The sequence below is a fragment of the Mastigoproctus giganteus genome, chromosome 9 (genome assembly GCF_048544385.1).
Source record: "Mastigoproctus giganteus isolate SK-2022 chromosome 9, ASM4854438v1, whole genome shotgun sequence".
Lineage (NCBI taxonomy): Eukaryota > Metazoa > Arthropoda > Arachnida > Uropygi > Thelyphonidae > Mastigoproctus > Mastigoproctus giganteus.
Genome location: NC_143583.1, coordinates 68,707,619 through 68,728,457, shown reverse-complemented (window position 1 = coordinate 68,728,457; position 20,839 = coordinate 68,707,619). Strand labels below are relative to the sequence as shown.

The 20,839-nt window shown below is 38.0% G+C and overlaps 1 protein-coding gene across 1 annotated transcript in view; it reads right to left on the bottom strand.

Moving 5' to 3' along the window:
• Window positions 1-20,839, bottom strand: part of Vha26 (V-type proton ATPase subunit Vha26) — an 88,758-nt gene that overhangs the window by 15,285 nt on the left and 52,634 nt on the right. The window contains exon 7 of the mRNA XM_090381324.1: window positions 9,100-9,187. Within this exon, the coding sequence (XP_090237450.1) occupies window positions 9,100-9,187 (88 nt within the window). The remainder of the gene's footprint in view (window positions 1-9,099; window positions 9,188-20,839) is intronic.

Sequence of the window (20,839 nt, the reverse complement as noted above, 5' to 3'; positions counted from 1 at the left end):
TTCATACGTGCATAGTAGCCGCCGCGCCAAGTCGATGGGCTCAGTTATTCATTAGTAGTGAGAGTGTAAAGTGCTTGCGATGGCATCGTGGTCACGAAATGAGATAAGGACAGTTTTGCGGTATAATTTCGTGCGTGGTTTAACCATAGACCAATGCTTAGAAGAAATGACTCTAGCACTAGATGATGACTGTCCACATCGTACAACGATATTCAGGTGGTATAGAGAATTCCAAAGGGGAAATTTCACTCTGGAGGATTCTGAGAGGCCGGGAAGGCCACGAACGTCAGTTACGGAGGAAAACGTTACTGCTGTGAGGAAAATGCTTGACGAAAACAGGCGAGTGACCTACCAACAGATAGAGGATACTTTGGGCCTAAATGCACCAGCAATTCGTTCGATTCTGCAAGATCATTTGCACGTGAAGAAACTTTGTTCTCTCTGGGTGCCGCATCAACTGACTGAAGAGCAGATGACACGACGTGTGATTTGGTGCCGGGAGATGTTAAAAAACTTTGATAAGGGACAATCTCGGTATGTGAACAACATCGTGACAGGTGACGAGACTTGGCTGTACTATTACGATCTGCCGACCAAGGCTCAAAACAAAGTTTGGGTCTTTGATGATGACGACACACCCGTAATTGTCAGAAAATCCCGATCTGTAAAGAAGAAAATGATAGCTGTATTTTTCAAATCGAGTTGAATTGTGGAACGTGTCGTTTTGGACACGCAGAAGACAGTCACAGCTAAGTGGTATACTGAACAATGCCTGCCTAAAGTCATTGGATCTATGAAGAACCTGCGGCCAAAGTCAAGAATGGACACCTGGTACCTCCATCACGATAATGCTCCAGCTCACCGCGCCAAAGCCTGCACCGAATATTTGACCACGACAGGACTGAAACTTCTCGAGCACCCTCCCTACAGTTCAGACCTTGCTCCCTGCGACTTTGCACTGTTCCCGCATGTGAAAATGAAGCTAAAAGGGAGGCGGTTTTCCAGTGATGAGGGCCTTCTACGGGCTTTGGACAACGAGTGTGCTTTACTCCCTAGTGAAACTTGGCAGAACTGGTTTGAAGATTGGTTTCGGAGGATGGAGAGGTGTATTGAATGTAGAGGAAATTACTTTGAAAAAATTAAATAAACAAAGCTGTATTGCAAAACTTTCCTAGTACCCTTTGTATAGACATATACAAAGTACTGCTATGGGTGCCCTGGTTAGGGGACCATAGCCAATATCACTGTGGAAGCCCTGGAAGAGAACATATTTGTGGGTTTACCTGTTCCTGTCAGACTCTTTTCTGATATTTTGCTAACGATAAGTTTTTTGATATTGGCACTCATATTGTATCTGGCATAGATAAGTTGATGATGTATTTGTAGTTATTCCTCAGGGGTCTGAGATGCTGTTCCTCCAATATTTTAACTCCTTGTCCCCATACATTTCATTTACTATGAAAATGGAGGTGAATAATGCTCTTCCATATACTATGGACAAGAAAGCTGAGTTTGCCGGAATCAGGATGAATCTGTCCAAATGCAGCTAGTCCATGTTCTGGATAAGTTTCAACTTTACAGTAGTGGGTCTATTTCCTACCATAACAAGGACTGTTAACTGCTTAAATTCCCCATCATCCAGGCATTTATGAACGTCAGACAATTTCAATTTCAAAATTTAAAAAAATAATAAATACAAATTTAAAAAAAAACAATGAATACAAAAACACATTATAAACATACCAACCTATTCAAAATTTTTCTCCAATGTTTGTTGTCTTAAATCCTTAGCAGTTATATTTTCAACATGTTCTTGTAACCTATACTATAATTTGAAGCCTTCGCTTTTCCCTCCCTTAAATTCTAATATACTCAGCAATACTTCAAAAAAATTTCCTAATTTCTCTGGTCGTTGGCATAACTCTCTGGACCTCGATACCTTCATTATCAGAATTTTAATTTTTCTTAGTGTTAGGTTTATCATATAATTCCATTGACTATATCCTTTACTGACAGATCACCTGTTGTCGGAAGATTTTCAGCAATTTTTACTCACTTGTCAAAATTTTGTGTAATATTAAATGAATTATTGGTATACTCTGTTGGCACTACATTACATTCTTCAATATTTATCACAACACCTGGCTGAATAAATCCGGCTTTATGAAAACAGTTTTTGATTGTTTATTCGGAAATTAAATTCCAAGCTCTAATCATCATATGCACTGCATCTAATAAGTTAATCCTTTTTGCTATGTCCTTAGCTGGGCATTGTTGCTTTCTGCAATCATTTTTCATTGTGTTGCCCTGTGCAATGTTTTGAAATCCTTTATTAGCATTTTTATCATTAGCATTTGTAGAGGCATTTGATGCAAGAAAGCAAGCTTATGCAGCATCAGCCAAAAAAAAAAAAAAAAAAAAAAACCACTTCCACTTCACCCCTCTGTTCGTTCGAAATACCTGTCCAGCTGAGCCTTAAACTTATTTAGGCTATCAACTTCCACGACAAGGGATGGAAGTCTGTTCTACCAACCAACCACCCGCTGGCTAAAGGCAAATTTCCGCACATCTATCCTACATCTGTCTTTCCTCAATTTGAATTTATGCCCTCTCAGGTGATTATTCTGAGCAAGAGGAAGAATCCCATCAGCATTGAGCATGCTCAAACCATTCAAGGCTTTATAGACCTCTATCAGATCACCTCGCTGGTGTCTAGTCTCCAGACATTGTAATTTGCAAAACTTAAGCCTTTCTTCCATTCACTAACTTGTTGCCCTTCTCTGTACTCGTTCCAGCAGCTCTACATCCTTCTTGAAATGAGGCCTCCAGACCTGTATACAGTACTCTAGGTGTGGCCTGACCATTGCCTTATACAAGGGGATAATCACCTCCTTATCCCTGATAGAAAAATTCCTATATATCATTGACAATACACCATGAGCTACTCTTGCAGCCCGTCTGCACTGCTCAGAGAACTTCATATCTGCCTGCACAAGCACCCCCAGGTCCCTTTCATTCTCTACCACTGTCAGTGTAGTACCAGAGTTGATACGTTGCTCTGGGGTTGCTGTTTTCCATATGTAGTACTTTACATTTGTCAATGTTAAACTTCATTTGCCACCTCTCAGCCCATCTGCTCAACCTTTCCAGATCCTGTTGCAGCAGCATAGTGTCAGTAGTGTCCTTGACAACCCTGCCAACCTTCGTATCGTCTGCAAACTTGGACATTAAGCTTGATATACCATCATCAATATCATTTATGAATACAGAAAACAATAAGGGACCCAACACTGAACCCTGAGGGACTCCACTGATAACATTAATCCACGATGAGCAGTGTGCATTGATTACCCCTCTCTGTCTTCTCTCCCTCAACCACCCCTTTATCCATAGCAGCCATTTGTCTCCAATGCCACACTGCTCCAATTTGTGCAGCAGTCTTCCATGTGCAACAGTATCAAAAGCCTTTCTAAGATCCAAGTATATAATATCAAAGTTATTCCCTGCATCCAGTTCTTTTGTGACTGCATCATAGTATCCAATCAAATTGGTTAGGCAAGACTTCCTCTTAACAAAACCATGCTGTGTCGGAGCTATAACTGAAGAGTCTAGATGATCCTGCAGTGCTTCTTTAACCAGTGCGTCCATTAATTTTCCTGGAACAGAAGTTAAACTCACAGGTCTATAATTACTTGTGTCAGCCTTTGATCCTCCTTTGTGAATTGGGGTCACATTTGCACATCTCCAGTCCATGGGTACCTCCCCTGAGTCCAAGAAAGCTCTCATAATTATGGCTAAGGGTTTGCTTATTTCCTTTGCTGCCTCCTGTAATATAACTGGATAGATCCCATCCACCCCAGGTGCCTTTCTTGTATTTATCTTCAACAATTTCTCCTCCACTTTACTCTCAGTTATTACAAGATTCTCTAGCTTACTGCCAGAGTTGAATACACCTCTGGCATTCCCCTCGCTGAATAACTCCTCATGTGTGAATGTCTTTATGATTCCTTCATCAAAAAGTTGCACTATAGATGGTGTATTAGCTGGAAGAAATATGAGTTTTATATTGTTCAGCTGCACATTCGGATAAGCTGTACAGTTATATACGGCAAGCACAAATTTTTACTGACTTGCGATAATTCGGATAATTCTCTGACACATTCCTTCAGAAAGTTAACGAAAATATGAGACATCATCCAAGCACTTGTGTTGCTTTTATATTCAACTGGTAGGGTTTTGTCCTTCTGAAGACATATGGATGTTTACTTTTCCCAATTATAAAAAGCTTTTTTTTATTGTGCTGTTATATTGCTAGTAAAAAGTACAGTCACTCTTTCTTCCTGCTTTTTTTTCCAGCTGTTGAGTGTCCATTTATTAATAAAAAAAATAAGCTCAGGCATTGCTTTAAAATAAAAACCAGTTTCACCAGTGTTGAAAACAGTGAGGACTAAATTCTTCCATTAAATTAGGTAAGACATTTTCTATCTATTTTTGTGCTGAACTTGTACCTGAATATGATTTTTATCCATGAAGTTTTTTTGTACACAATGTTGTATCTCTTTTTCCACCTGCTTAGCAACCATCTGTAGGCTTAAATTCATTTGCACTGAGTTCATTTGCAAATTTCTTTGCCTTTTTGCATAGTATATTTCTATTGATAGGAGCATTTTTTAATCTTGCATTTGTGAGCCATCTCAGAAGTGCTTCTTCCACAAATTCATTTTTTCCACATCTTTTACTCTTCCTGTTCAGATTACCATTCTCAGTCACTCCTAATTCATTTAAAAGTTTATAAAAAAAAGCTGTAAAACACCAAGTTTTAATGCAGCTTCTCACTGACTACATATGTAAAGCATCATAAGCACTTAGAATTTTATTCTTTTCACTCAAACTTAAATCTCTACATTTCTGTGACATTTCTATTCTATGAAAAAATAAATCACAGTTCAATTCTCACCAGACATCAAATGCAACCTAAACTCAAGTCTATTTACAGAAAGCAGACAGTGGATACAGTACTACAATAAACACCATGAGATCATGTTATCACTCATGGGAAAACTTCTGTTTGGACAGAGTAATTAAACACTAATAACTTGTGTTATATAGTTGTAAAGCTTTACAATAGTGGGTTTAGATTTGCTTCTTTCCCCAAATGTATAGCCCAATAGCAAAAGCATCATTTTCTTGATTGTTCACTTGCTTTTGTTCAAGGCATTCTCCTGCTTTTCATGAAGAATACAGATATGAGTGGCAGGTGTTTGATGACTTTCATCAACCGGAGAAATACCACCACTTTGCTTATTGGAGGCTTGAAGTGGTGAAACCCATGTTTAGTCTCTAGAGCAAAGTTTCCGGCATCCCCTCCCCCATACTTCTCCTTCAACCCATGCACGGTACTAAGTACTATAGGTTTAGATACTTTTCGTGTTTGGGGTTTTCATAAAAAAAAAAAAAAAAAGGGATTAGAAGTTAAAAGGTACTGCTTTTAACAAGGGTTGTAAACATTTGGTGTGGTAAGGGTTGTAAATAATCGACAAATTTCTGACCTATACACAATTTTAGGCATTCCTGAAGCCATATTTCTCCTAATTGAAACAAAAAATGATAACAATAAATGGGGGTATGATCAAATAAAGCAGCTGATAATAATAACCAATGATAACATTAACCAGCATTAAATGTATAAATATAAACGTATGCAAATAATTAACAGCACACTTAAACTTGTGAAATCAGGCTATTCATTACTACACAAAAGAGAATAGAGCACAAGACAGATTCAGCTATCTCAAATGGCAGTTCAGTGATCAAAGAACTGCAATGCCAGTCTTACAATCGATGTCAATCTGATTGAGGGTCTAGAAAAGTTGGGCAGATCGGCTGACAGGTGGCAACTGAAGTTTAACATTGACAAATGCAAAGTACTGCATGTGGCTAGCAGTAACCCCAAAGTAACATACCAACTGTGCAGTACTACACTCAGGGTAGTGGAGAATGAAAAAGACCTTGGGGGTAGTTGTGCAGTCAGATATTAAGTTTTCTAAGCAGTGCAGACAAGTTGCAAGAGTAGCTCATGGTGTCTTGTCAATGATATACAGCAATTTTGTTAGCAGGGATAAGGTGGTGATTATCCCTTTTGTATAAGGCAATGGTCAGGCCAAACCTTGAGTACTGCATACAGGTCTGGAGACCTCATTTAGGAAGGATGTAGAGCTGCTGGAACGACTACAGGGAAGGGAAACAAGATTGGTGAGGGGAACAAAGAGGTGCTCTTACCAAGAAAGGCTTATGTTCTGCAAATTGCAGCAGCTGAAGACTAGGCACCTGCGAGGTGATCTGACTGAGATTTATAAGGCTTTGAATGGTTTGAGCAAGCTTAATGCTGATGGGATTCTTCCTCTTGCTCAGATTACAAAGTACAGTGGACTCCCACTAATCCGAACGTCTGCCTAATCCGAACACGTTTCGGTCAGCGGAGAGGAAATTTTTTAGTTCGCAAAATAAACGTTTTTTTGTATTTTCCAGTTAAATTTAAATGGTATTAATGGTACAAAAACATTTAGAATTCCACAAAAAAATTGTATTTTATTGTAGTACTGTACTAATACAAAATTAAGAAATCAGTGTTTGACATGGCCTATTAAAACTACAGATCTATACTTACACACCAAAACAGGAACAAAAGTCATTTTTCAGAAGTAACAAACTCTGTTAGTTTCTTTTGACGTAACGATGAAAATCGGCTAGAAGATGCCATGTTTCGCCACCACTTCATAAATATGTAGTCTGCTGGTGTAGTGCTGGGATGTTGTTTTAAGTAGCATAAAGCGAGGTCAAGGGCCGCTGCCATGTCTGTGTGCGACACAAGTTGTTCTGCAGTACCACCGGGCTCGTCATCATTCTGCTTGGAGTCTTCTTGGGTGACATCTGCCACAATGTCCTCATCCAAGAGGTTTTCTTGACCTATTCCATCCACTGGAATCCACTTGTTAACGTCAGATTCTATTGCTTCTTCGCACCCAGAAATTTCCTGTACGAGCTGAATTAATTGTTCTGTGTCATTGTTTTCGTCAGAACTATCGACAAGGCTGAGAGAGGGCCATAATTTCTTCCATGATCTTTGTATGGACTGCTCGGTTACACCCTCCCACGACTCAGCAACCCAATATACAACATCCTTTAAGTTCACTTGTTTCATTTTCTCATGTAAAGAAAGTGAATTGGTGTTATCTTCTATCAAGGACCTAAGATATTTCTTTCTGTATGCAAGCTTGATAGACTGTAACATCCCCTGGTCCATGGGCTGTAATAACGGTGTTACATTAGGCGGTAAGAAAGCTGCCTTTATATCTCCTGATGTCAACTCGGAAACGTCTAGGTGGGACAGCGCATTGTCTATGAGGAGAATGGCACGAGGTGGCAAATCATTTTCATTGCTGAAACATTTCACTGCTGGGACAAATTGATTATGAAACCACTCAATGAAAAGCTGTCCGTTCATCCAAGCTTTTTTTTGACTTTTATAATGAACTAGAAGATTGTTAATGTTCATATTTTTAAAAGCTCTTGGCTTCACTGATTTACCGGTCATCATCAAAGGTAGCTTGTGATTTCCTGAAGCATTACTACAAGCTATCAATGTCACTCGCTCCTTATTCATTTTAAAACCTGGGAAACGCATTTCTTGTTGAGATGCTAGACTTTTTGTGGGCAAAGCCTTAAAATTTAAACTTGTCTCATCAGCGTTATATATCGCTGCTAAATCGTTATATATCTTAGCATTTTAATATATATATATTTTATTTAAGTTATATATTTTAGCATCGTTATATATCGATGCTAAAATTCTTCCAGTTGTAACCATGCTGAGGTGAATAATGCGATACCAAATCAGCGAACTCACCCAAATATTTCTCTGCTGCAGCATGATCAGCTGATGATTGCTCCCCGGTGATCGTTAGCTGGCGAATCCCATGGCGCTTCTTCCAGCGATCAAACCAACCGGTACTCGCACTAAATGATTCATCACCTTTCATTAGTTTGTTGAGATGGCCTTTTCTCTAACAAGAGGTTCACTTAGGGGTGTTCCCCTTTCTCTTTCCTGAGTGAACCACGTGAATAAGGCTTCATCAAGCTTGTCAAACATTGAAGGCCTTACTGTTTGTCGATTTTCAACTGATTTTTCTGAAGTAGAGGTACAAAACTGCTCGATCTTTGTGCGGTTTTTTTTTCAGTCAGTTATTGTGGCCTTGCCCACTCCAAACTCTATTGCCAATTTCGTTGCACTTTCACCCTTGTCCAGCCTTTTCAAAACTTCCAGCTTATTTTTCAATGTACACGTTGTGTGTTTCCGTTTCGTGGCCATTGTGGCAGCAGACTGAACTAAACTACAATAATGTAGGGCGAAGATTTAAACATTCACGTTTAATGCACAATGTTGCGTGCAATGAGTCATAGCGTGGAGGGGGAGGGTTTGCTTCCGGTGTGTCACGCTTGCATACAAACGATTGTAGGCCTACTATACATTCATTCCTTAATAAACCAGACCTGTTTTACTGCTTGCTTCTGCATTATTGCAGTTATTCGACTAATCCGAACAGGGCTCGGTCCCAATTAGTTCGGACTAGCAGGACTCTAGTGTACATACTTGAGGGGGCATAAATTCAAATTGAGGAAAGACAGTTGCAGAACAGATGTGTGGAAATTTGCCTTTAGCCAGCAGGTGGTTGATTGATGGAACAAACTTCCATCTGTCCTGTGGAAGTTGATAGCTTAAATAAATTTAAGGAAGAACTGGACAAACTTTTGGAGCGAATGGATAGGTGAAATGAGAAGTGTTTTTTTTTTTTTTTTTTTTTGGCTGATGCTGTATAAGCTTGATTTCTTGCATCATATGCCTCTACTAATGCTAATGGTAAAAATACTTGGCAATGTGGAGCAGAAATTCTTTTATAATAAATGTAAATAAATAAATAAATATGCTAAAATTCTTCCAGTTGTAACCATAAACAAAATTCTTTAATCATCGTGTGCTGTGCCATTAGGCAGTTTTTTGTACTAATTCAAAACATCATGGTTCCACATAATCTAACTTACCTTCTGGCTGATCAGATCCAGACGATTTTCAAGGGTATTATTTATTTTAATTTTCCCATTTTTTGTTAATAATTCAACACCACCACATCTGGAAGAGATGATATAAAAAGCCAATTAATCAGAAGACATAATATAAAAATATTTATTCTTATCAATTAAGTCAAATACATTAAAATTACACTGCATGTGATGACAATTATTGATCAACTTGCTAGATTGAGAAAGAGATCATAAGCCAATTCTTGTCTGTAATTTTCCAAGACTCCACCTGATCTGCTTTCCAGACAAGCAGCATATTGTTATGGCATTACTGTTATTTTATTTTAATTACCAAAACAAAGCATGATAAGCAAGTCATTTTAATTCACTAGATGACATAAAGCCTTTTAATTCAGCTGTCAGAAGTTGAAAGCGTCTGATAGCTGAGTTAAAAGGTGTAAGGAGGAAGTTTTGGTACATTCACAGCCTTATTTATAAAATCAAGTCTAAGTATTCTTTAGAAAAAACTAGTTGTACCTGGCGTAACATACGCCATCTTTCTGATTATGGGATAAATAGTTTAATCTAGATCCTTCAGTCTTCACCATTCTTGTTTAGTGGTGATATAATTCTACATCAGTCACCTGTGGGATATATGCATGTCTCTATCTGCAAGTGGTTCCCCATCTTCTCCAACAAATATTGCAGCCACCTCCGTTTTGAATGTAGGTGCATTATATCATCTCTTATCTAAGTCCAGGCATTCTATAAATGCCATGTGCACATTCATTGTTGGATTGGCCTGGTGATTCAGGAAAAGGGTTAACTTGTCACAGCATCTCGTCCAATTGTTGCATTACTTCAGCCATACACCCCTTGGTTTGATTGTTTTTCAAGCTATTTTGTTGTTGCTTCAGCAGAATCAAAAATATAAAGTTGTCCATATCCTGGCTTATTTGCCTCATTTGGATAGAGCATTGAAACCAAATGGTATATCTGGCCGCATATTCTAAAACAGGATGGACCAGTTCCAGGCGGTGATTTAATCTCTGCACCCATTGATGTGAACCCCATTGCTGAGTTGTACTCTCATATATGTTCTATGTAGATATTTGCTTAACGTGTATCCCCCGTAAGCATGTCTAGTAATAGAGTAGGTGTCCCAGACAGTGAAATCTTTCATCATGATAGCATTTAATGTATTTATTCGATGTGTTTAACTTATGTCCCCAAGATTTTGCATTGCAATACTCACAGTTGTAACACATATTTCCTATGTCATGCTCTTCCACATTAATTACAGCTTGTTGATTATTAGCATCTGGTACTTCTATTTGATTAGTCCTATGGTATTTTGCCCATCTTCTCATTTCCAATTTGCTTCTCTTTCTTCAATGTTTTCTGTCTGTCTTCATAGTAGCTGTAGAGTCTCATTTCGGTCTCATAATCTATTAAATCTCTCCTCTAATGTTTCATTAGCATTTCTTCTATATTTTCTAAAAGTTCTTACACACTGTTCAGCCATTTTTATGCTTCTTAAAACTTAGAACGGTTTATTACAATTGAAGACAGATAAAATAAACAGTTAAAATAAACATACATCGATAGCTTTCAGGCATAGGTTGCCTTTCTTCACTTGAAAAACGTCAATACAAAAATTAAAAATGAATGTCAGGTATGGTGGTCATGCGAAACTGTGTGAAAGGGTGCTGGCAACAATTAGTAGTTGGAAAATTTGGGCAGCATACCTAAGCGTTTTATATATATATAGATATGGAAGGCACTTACTCTAATTCTGGAATTAAAAACTATAAAAATTATATAATAATATCACAGAAGAATTACTTGTTTTTTTTTTTTTTTTGGTTTTTTTTTTTTTTTTTAGGAGCATCAGCAACTAAGGCCATATTGCTCCTGAGATATGCAGTGGTCATTCCCTGACCTTTCTGCATCCTCCGTATTTGGTGGTGACGGGCTCGAACCCCGGTCTAATCAAGAAGCGTGTGCTACGCACTGCTGCTCCTTCCCACCTGGCTACGGAGACGCCTCAGAAGAATTACATATCTTCTGTTTATTACATTATGAAATGTAATAAACTGTATTTTAAAGTTACTTGTATTGTATAAATGGTCCTCTTTTTTGCCTTTGTTCAATTGTATAGTATTAGCCACTGAATTTAGAATTCCAAGACCTTTTTTGTTGTTATAAAAAATGCAAAATATATCATGTAAAACAACTAATTAAAGCTACTTACAAAAACAAATTAAATGATATAGTGGATTCCATATTATCTGGAATGGCTTAAAAAATATATTCCTAGATAATTCACAAAATAAAGAAAAAAACTTGTAAATATGAAAAAATATAAATGTATTTACATACTTGCTGAATTCATACTTATAAAAGTATACTACAGAATAAGAAGATTTAACATAAAATTTAATACAGTAGGCCTTCAATATTTGGTATGAATAGTTCCTTCCTTAAAAGTGTTATGAATAGAGCAATGGGCTTGCATTATAATAGTACCTATTATATAGTTCCAGGGAAATTAAGTCATAACTTGAACAATAAATTGATTTTTCAGATAAATAAACACCACTTAAATTAGTTTAGTGATAACTTTCATGATTTAAACAAATAATATGCATATCAGTTTACTTTTTGAAGGATGAGTCATTCAGCCTCAATTCACATACCAGAAACTTAAAATTCAGATGTGAGGGCTGTGGATTCCTGAAGGCAACATCCTTTTCTTGCAAAAGGAATCCACTGTTACAGTTCATTGCAACCTAACCTTCTTCCTCTCCTTCAGGATCTAGTAGCAACAAAGCTAAGATGATCAATTGAAACCAATCTTTGTTGCTGCAAAGAAGTTCTCTCTGCAATCAAGAGTCCAAGGTCATTGTAGGAGCTCTCTCTTCTTGCATTTTCAGTTTTTCAACATGTGCTATAAACAGTTCTTTCTTCAACATCACAGAGCTCTCTAATTCCAAACTAAGCAATACTTTAATGCATTTTCCCAAGTGTCTCCTTTGGAATCCAGCAATATATTCAAGGCCATAATGTCCTTCATGTATTATTTATACAGAGGGAACCACTTCAACTCAGGTGATTGCAATGTTGCCTACTGTATTCTTGCCACTGAAGCATTTTTAATATTCCCTTAACAGTTCAGCAGGTACATTACATTTTTGCCACAACACGATTGGGCACGTCATCCCTTAAGGTCCTACATTTTGAAAACCTTCCATCAGAAAGAAATAATTCAAAATTGTTCACAGTTTGATGCTACCTTACATTTCAATCTATTATGAAAACAACTGTAAACAATCCATTTTTTATTTTTAAACATATTTTTAAATAATTTTTAAAGTAACTCCATTGGGGCAGGCACATTTGTTTTTTGTTTGACTTCACCCCTTCTTTGGGCATAGCATAATTTGATGCTATGGGAAGATGCACCGTGCTGCTAAGATTAGTGGAGAGCAGCACTTGTGAAAATGAAATTAATGCATTCTTATTAATTGGTAGTGGAGTTGTTAATTCCAGCACTTTTTGTTTTCACTTGTGAAAACAAAAAGTGCTGGAATTAACAATCTCATATTGTTTATGTAAGGCAGTACACATCAACGATTTGAGCTGCTTCTAAAGGCTGAACTAGACAAACATTTGGAGTGGCTGGATGGGCACAATGAGAAGATTTTTTTTTTTTTTTTTTTTGGCTCATGCTGTATAAGCTTTCTTGCATCATATGCTTCAGCTAATGCTAATATTATGATAGCATGCTACCAGAATTGGACAAAAGGACCCAGCTAATTTTAAATCCATACTTTTAATGATTGCATACCTCAGGTTTAATGAAAATGTGTTATTTTATTTGTTTATGGCCAAACTTTGTCATTATCAAAACAATTAATAATGTAGATCAAAAGGAAATACATTAGTTGAGAATACTAAAACTGTCACTCTGACAGACTTTTAAAAAAAAAAAAAAAAAAAAACTGGTCACCATAATACTTACAGAAAAATACACTCAGTGAACCAAGTAAGTAAGTTTATCTAAATTTATCTTATTTAGTAAGGCTAAATTTATCCTACGTTATATTACTATTCAAGAATGAACAAAGAAATTACCTCTATTCCATCAATAGGACTTCTTATCCAACTCTCTTCAAATGTCGATAAATTACGAATGATAATTTAAAACAATTTTAAAACTCAAAATGTGTTCCTCACCATCAGCCCTTCAACAACATTCACACTAGGTTGAAATTCAGAATAGAGTAGAACAGGAAGAAACTATTCTCTTCTTCTGAACAGTAACATGACCTAGTTTACAACATTTCTTGTAGGGATTGTGACTGCATACGTTGGATCAACCAGATGCATTTTAAATTTTAGGGTTAAACAGCATGAAGCATCTGTTTGTGCATTGCGTGCCAATGCTTCGGAACTAGCATTTAATGTGATAAATGAAAACCACACATTTCTTTTGAATGAAGCTAAAATTCTGAATATTCAGCATAATTATACTAAGTTGTCAATTGCTGAAACTTTAGATATGAAACTACAAAGTAATTCTATAAACATCCACTGACCATTTCTCATATCTGATTCATGGTCGTTTGAATGAATGTGCTAAAAATTAATCTCCTATTAATAATGTAACACACATATATTACGTTCGTCAGTTTTATTCCAAACTGTAAGGACAACAGGTTGAAAAGTTTTGGTCCACTTCAGGGAAGAAATTTTTTAGTGGATTTTATTCATTGTATTTTAATTATATTCTAACATATTTTTAACCCGTGTTTTTTCTGACAATATCTTCCATCACTAGAGGTTACATGGGGTTTGATATTTCTAGGGTCGAGTTGGGGTCTATGACTGCTACTTGGGCTATTGAATTACTCGTGAGCTGAAGGTGAGGAATACATTTTGAGTTTTAAAATTATTTTAAATTATCATTCATAATTTATCAACATTTGAGGAGAGTTGGATAAGAAGTCCTATAGATGGAATAAAGGTAATTCCTTTGTTTATCCTTGAAACTCACTGGACTGTAAAAGTGGCCTCTTTTCTTCATCAGTGGCATCCAAGTATTTAGTAAATATCATCGTTTGGTAGTATAACTAGAATTAGTATGGGGGGTGTAAGACTAATTTCTTATGGGAGGAAGGAAGATGAGCTTTATTCCATCTCCAACACACCAACTGTCATCCATGTCATCTCATCAGGGTTATCTAGGTGACCTGGAGCACTGCCAACAATCCAGTGCTTTTTTTTTTCTTCTGGGCTGAGGCAAATCTTTACTCTTTTCTTGCTAGGTTAAATCTTTAGTGCAGGGAAGAAATATTGACAAAACCACTCTTGGAACAAGGCCCAGGTAACCCAAGCTTCCTTGTTTGAATTCAAAACCACAAGGCACGAAAGTCAAAAGTTTTTGGTTTCTCATAATGGTAAATGAGTGCAAGTTTCAACATGATCTCCCCAACCTACCATCAGTGGTCTACAACTACCATCAGCGATCTGCTGACGAGGCTCGTGGGAGTCAGACATGCTCAAAGCCACTAAGTGGATTTTCTTATTTATTGATTTGAAATTATTGTTTTTCTAAAACTTTTGATTTAAATTTAGTAGTATAGCATTATTTTGTGATTTTCTGATTAATCTGGTGTATTTATTCTTTACTCAGCCTTGTAATTGCATAAAATGATCGGTAAGGGTATCAAATCCAAGTGTTACAAGTTGCAGCTCCGCTGAACGAGAAGTTTTTTAGCCATATTTATCTGCTTTATTGACCAATTGTTACATCAAATTATTTTCTATAAGTAGCTTATAGACCTAGTCAGGATCCTTAGTTTATTCTGAATTGAGACAGCGAGATTTGGAAGTTAATTAATACTTAAGTGTCCATAGATTTACCGTTTGTAACTTGCCGCCATTGTTATACGACACAACGTTATATCCCGAACTAGATAGCTTAAGCTTAGTATAGTACAGTATATAATATAATATTGTCAATTAATCAGTAAAATCTATTAATTTTGTTAAACTTCGTTGTCAATTAAATTGTACTTTTAACTAAATACATACAACGACTTAGATTACAAACGTAACATAATTAATACATAACTTGATACGGAAGTTATATAAACGGAACTTGTAGATAATACTTCATACTGAAAAATATATATAGCATTATAACTGTGTTGGGATACAAGTTTAGGATTATAATTTTGTACTGAAATTGAAATTTTATTGAAATTAAATCGAAATCATGACTCAGACCAGAGCAACAAAGCAAAAGGCTAATGGGAGTGCTGTGGCTCAGGGGAGAACTGAGGGGGGAAGTTGCCCTCTGAATCACAGCCTTTTAAAATGCACTGCTTGCATGATGTTTGTGGAGCAATCGGGTACGGGACATGATTTGCCATGGGGGATGTCTTTGTGTGCGCCCGATGCAAGGAGTGTAACGAAATCAGGCTTGAAGGACAGGGTGGATGCCCTCGAAGGATCTAAATTGAGGGGCCATCAAGCTCTCAGCTGCCCACATCAATGCCAGAGCTTGCACTTGGTCATCACGCAACACAGCAGCAACCCCCAAGGCAGAATGCGCTGGTCCCACAGGAACTAGTAGTTGTTGGTGATTCTATTGTCAGGGAAACGGGGAACATGCTTTGTAAAAAGGATAGGTGGAACAGGACCAGGGTATGTCTGCCAGGGGCAAAGGTTGATAATATTGTAGAGCGGATATCATCTTTTAAGGGCACAAAAGGTGATATAGTTGTACACGTTGGCACTAATGATATTAAGAGTAGGAGACCGGCAGGATTACTTAACAAGTACAGGTCACTGTTGAAAAAAAGCCGTGAATTAGGGTTGAATTTGAAAGTGTCTGCAATTCTGCACAGACACGATAGGAGGGAGTATATGATGAGAGCCTTGTTGATCAATTCGGCCTTGGAAAGATTGTGCAAGACTCAAGGGGTAGAATTTTTTTTCAGCCTGGTCTGTACTTGTTAACAGGAGAGACTGCTTCTACAGGGATGGGATACACTTAAATAGAAAGGGTGCAAGAATATTTGCTGATGCTATCGAGGCAGTGTTAGGTGGGTCGGAAAACTGCTAGATTGGGGGGGATACAAGGACTAATAGATTAACAGTAGCCACTGGCAGAGGTGAAAGCGATTCTTGCACTGCTTCTATTGGAATGAGCAGAAGCCTGGAAAACAAGATGCAGGATATTTCAGAGACTGCTGGATGTCATCGCGGTACAAGTAAACACATGGGTTGTGTAAGGGTAGCTAAGAATAGGAACAGGTGTATGTATACTTGCGTGTACGCCAATTCTAGGAGTTTGGTAAATAAATTTGATGAATTTGTGGTATTGCTCAAAGCATCTAAGGCGGATATTGTTGGGATATCAGAGACGTCGTGTCACACAGATATAAGGAATGCAGAACTGGAACAATGTGTACAGAAAGGATAGACAGGATAGGAAGGGAGGAGGGGTTATGCTATTAGTGAGTGTCGAGTGAGTTTGGTGTGACTTAAGCATTGGGAGATAAAAATTGAGAGTAGGAGTGTGCTATAGGCCTAATGACTCTGATGAGTATAATAAGAAACTGTACAGGGAAATAGAGTGCGCCAGTAAATCAGGGAGTCTTATAATGGGGGATTTTAATTTTCCAGATATTGACTGGAATTTGTGGGTTGGTCACTCACACACTAGCAAGGCTTTTGTGGATTTATTGGATGATTGTTTTCTACATCAGCATGTTCGGGAGGCAACTAGAGGGAATAATACTCTTGATTTGATTATCAGTAGTGATTCTTCATGCATTAAGAATCTGCAGATAAAGGAACCACTAGGTGGCAGTGATCAGAGTGTGATGAAGTTGGATTTACGCAAAGAGGTAACTAGCATCAGGGGTAAAGGGAAGGGTTTTTGTTTTCGTAAAGGTGACTATGATGGTCTGAGACAGTATTTAAGTGGGACCAACTGATGATGTTACCAACAGCAAATTCAAAATGGGAAGCATTCAAAGAACTTATCTTGGAGGCTACTAGGCTTTACATACCAACTAAGAAATATTGTTCGAGGTTTAGGCCTAAATGGATGTCAGATGAACTAATGAGACATATGGCAGAGAAGAAAAATGCAAGGGATACATATAAATTAACATGTGACACAGAAACCTATAATAGATAAGTTGATCTGTAACCAAGTTACAAAGGAGGTTAGGCAGGTGAAGGCAGATTACGAGAAATCTTTGGCAAAGGATGTAAAGAAAAACAGCAAAGAGTTCTTTTCTTATGTAAACTCTAGAAGGAAGGGGATGAATCAGATCGGTCCACTTGATATCGATGGTTCAACTGTTGATGATCCTGCACAGGTAGCTAACAAACTAAATGAATATTTTGCATCGACATTCTCACTTGAGGAGTTATTCAGCAAGGGGAATGCCAGAGGTGTATTCAACTCTGGCAATAAGCTAGAGAATCTTGTAATAACTGAGAGTAAAGTGGAGGAGAAATTGTTGAAGATAAACACAAGAAAGGCACCTGGGGTGGATGGGATCTATCCAGTTATATTAAAGGAGGCAGCAAAGGAAGGAAGCAAACCCTTAGCCATAATAATGAGAGATTCTTTGGACTCGGGGGAGGTACCCATAGACTGGAGATGTGCAAATGTGACCCAAATTCACAAAAGAGGTTCAAAGGCTGAGACAAGTAATTATAAACCTGTGAGCTTAACTTCTGTTCCAGGAAAATTAATGGAGGCACTGGTTAAAGAAGCACTGCAGGATCATCTAGACAAGACTTCGGTTATAGCTCGGACACAGCATGGTTTTGTTAAGGGAAAGTCTTGCCTGACCAATTTGATTGGATACTATGATGCAGTCACTAAAGAACTGGATGCAGGGAATAACTTTGATATTATATACTTTGATCTTGGAAAGGCTTTTGATACTGTTGCACATGGACGACTTCTGCACAAATTGGAGCAGTGTGGCATTGGAGGTAAATTGCTGCTATGGATAAAGGGGTGGTTGAGGGGGAGAAGACAGAGAGTGGTATTCAATGGACACTGCTCAATGTGGACTAATGTTATTAGTGGAGTCCCTCAGGGTTCAGTGTTGAGTCCATTATTGTTTTCTGTATTTACAAATGGTATTGATGATGGTATATCAAGCTTAAGGTCCAAGTTTGCAGACGATACAAAGGTTGGCAGGGTTGTTAAGGACACTACTGACGCTATGCTGCTGCAACAGGATCTGGAAAGGTTGAGCAGATGGGCTAAGATGTGGCAAATGACGTTCAACATTGACAAATGTAAAGTACTATATATGGGAAACAGCAACCCTAGAGCAACGTATCAACTCTGTGGTACTACACTGACAGTGGTAGAGAATGAAAAGGACCTGGCGGTAATTGTGCAGGCAGATATGAAGTTCTCTGAGCAGTGCAGACGGGCTGCAAGAGTAGCTCATGGTGCCTTGTCAATGATATACAGGAATTTTTCTAGCAGGGTCTAGCAGGGATAAGGAGGTGATTATTCCCTTGTATAAGGCAATAGTCAGGCCACACGTTGAGTACTGTATACAGGTCTGGAGGCCTCATTTCAAGAAGGATGTAGAGCTGCTGGAACGAGTACAGAGAAGGGCAACAAGATTAATGAATGGAACAAAGGGTTGCTCTTACAAAGAAAGGCTTAAGTTTTGCAAATTAGTGTCTGGAGACTAGGCACTGGTGAGGTGATCTGATAGAGGTGTATAAAGCCTTGAATGGTTTGAGCATGCTCAATGCTGATGGGATACTGCCTCTTGCTCAGAATAATCACGTGAGAGGGCATAAATTCAAATTGAGGAAAGACAGATGTAGGACAGACGTGCGGAAATTTGCCTTTAGCCAGCGGGTAGTTGGTTGGTGGAACAGACTTCCATCCCTTGTCGTGGAAGTTGATAGCCTAAATAAATTTAAGGCTCAGCTGGACAGGTATTTCGAAAGAACGGAGGGGTGAAGTGGAAGTGGGTTTTTTTTTTTTTTTTTTTTGGCTGATGCTACATAAGCTTGCTTTCTTGCATCATATGCCTCTACTAATGCTAATGCTAACCAAAGACAACTGTCCCTAGCTTTGCAACTGACCAACTGGAGCAACTCATCCAGAACCTTGAGAATGTCCCCTCCTTCCAGGAGTTTGCCAAGGCTGTCTTTTTGTGGCATCATACCCTGCTGGCTTAATGCTAACCCAGCACCTCCACCTCAACCCAGCAATGATTAATTCCCATAATCTCATCATTATTATTATTCTTTTTTTTATTTAATTATATTATTCTTTTTTTATTTTATTATATTATTCTCTTTTATTTATTTTTTTTTTTTTCTTCTTCTCTCTCTGTGCTCTGCTCTGGTTCTAGGGCTGTTCTTGGAGCTGGAGTAGCTCTTCTGTGCACTCCTTCGTTTTCCCCTTCTAGTCCCGTGCAGGATGAAAAACTTTTTTTTTCTCTCTCTCTCTCTCTCTCCCGTCCTGCTCTGAACTGGGGTTCCTCAGGCCAGAGCAGCCCCTCTTAAAAAAAAAAAAAATTTTTTTTTTCCCTTTTTGCGTTCCACTCTGGTTCTGGAGCTGGGGTAGCTTTTCTCTTCATTCCTTCCTTTTCCTCTTCTAATCCCATGTGGGATGAAAAACTTTTTTTTTTCCCGCATTCTGCTTTGAACTGGGGCTCCCCAGGCCATGGCAGCCCCTCTCTCTTCAAATCTTTTTTTTTTCTCTCTCTCTCTCTCATTCTACCCTGGATTAGGACTTCCCTGAGCCGGGAAGTCCCCCTTCCCCCTCGACTTTAGAGAGGGTGGGCAGATAGTAGGGGAGGCCTGCCTTCCTTTGGCTAGGAATGAGTGCCTGGAAGCAGCCGTCCGATGATTGCTGCTCTCAGGTAGCCAAAAAGCCAATACACAACACAATAAGACAGGACACACAGACAGTTTTTATTTTCTTTCCTGTCCTCCTGTGCGGGATGAAAAACTTTTTTTTTTTTTTTTTCCTTCTCCTTACTCTCTCTCTCTCAAAGGAATGAGGCGGAGTTGAACTTATGTTCTAGGAGCCATCCACACATATAATACATACATACATAATGAAATGAGATGAATTTCATCTCACGAAAGCTTCTTCCAAAATAGCCGTTTCATCAATGTTGAAGACCTGTTCAATGTTTAGGGCTGTATCCAAACTCCTTAAGAACAGTTTCAGTAACAACAAATAACATTTAATTGCAAATAAGCAATGAAGTTTGTAATGACAGAATCACAAAGTGATCTTAATATCATTAGGGAAGTTATAATTAAATACAAGGTCTGAGGATACAGATGAGGATTATATGCACGAGGATATTCCATTTTGGCATCCATTTGAGAATCCACTCCCTAGGCCTAGGACTATCCGTGGCAATATTCTAAAATGGGTATAGTGTCCTAATATGAAATTCAAAATCTATTTTGTTAATAAAACGAACAACAACATTAATTTTAAACAAAATTTAAACTTTTCACGTATGCCACTTAGCCTCGTGCAAGAAAGAATTTATCTAGATATTAGTCCATAAATCTTAATTGCACGAGTTGCCATCCCTACCTTGTGGAGGTGTGGCTCTACCATCAGTCATTTGAATTTTACATATCCTTTTAAAAACTCTTTCTACAAATCTATTAAAATATGAGAATGAACATTTATCAGTGAACAAAACATAGAGGGCCTCTC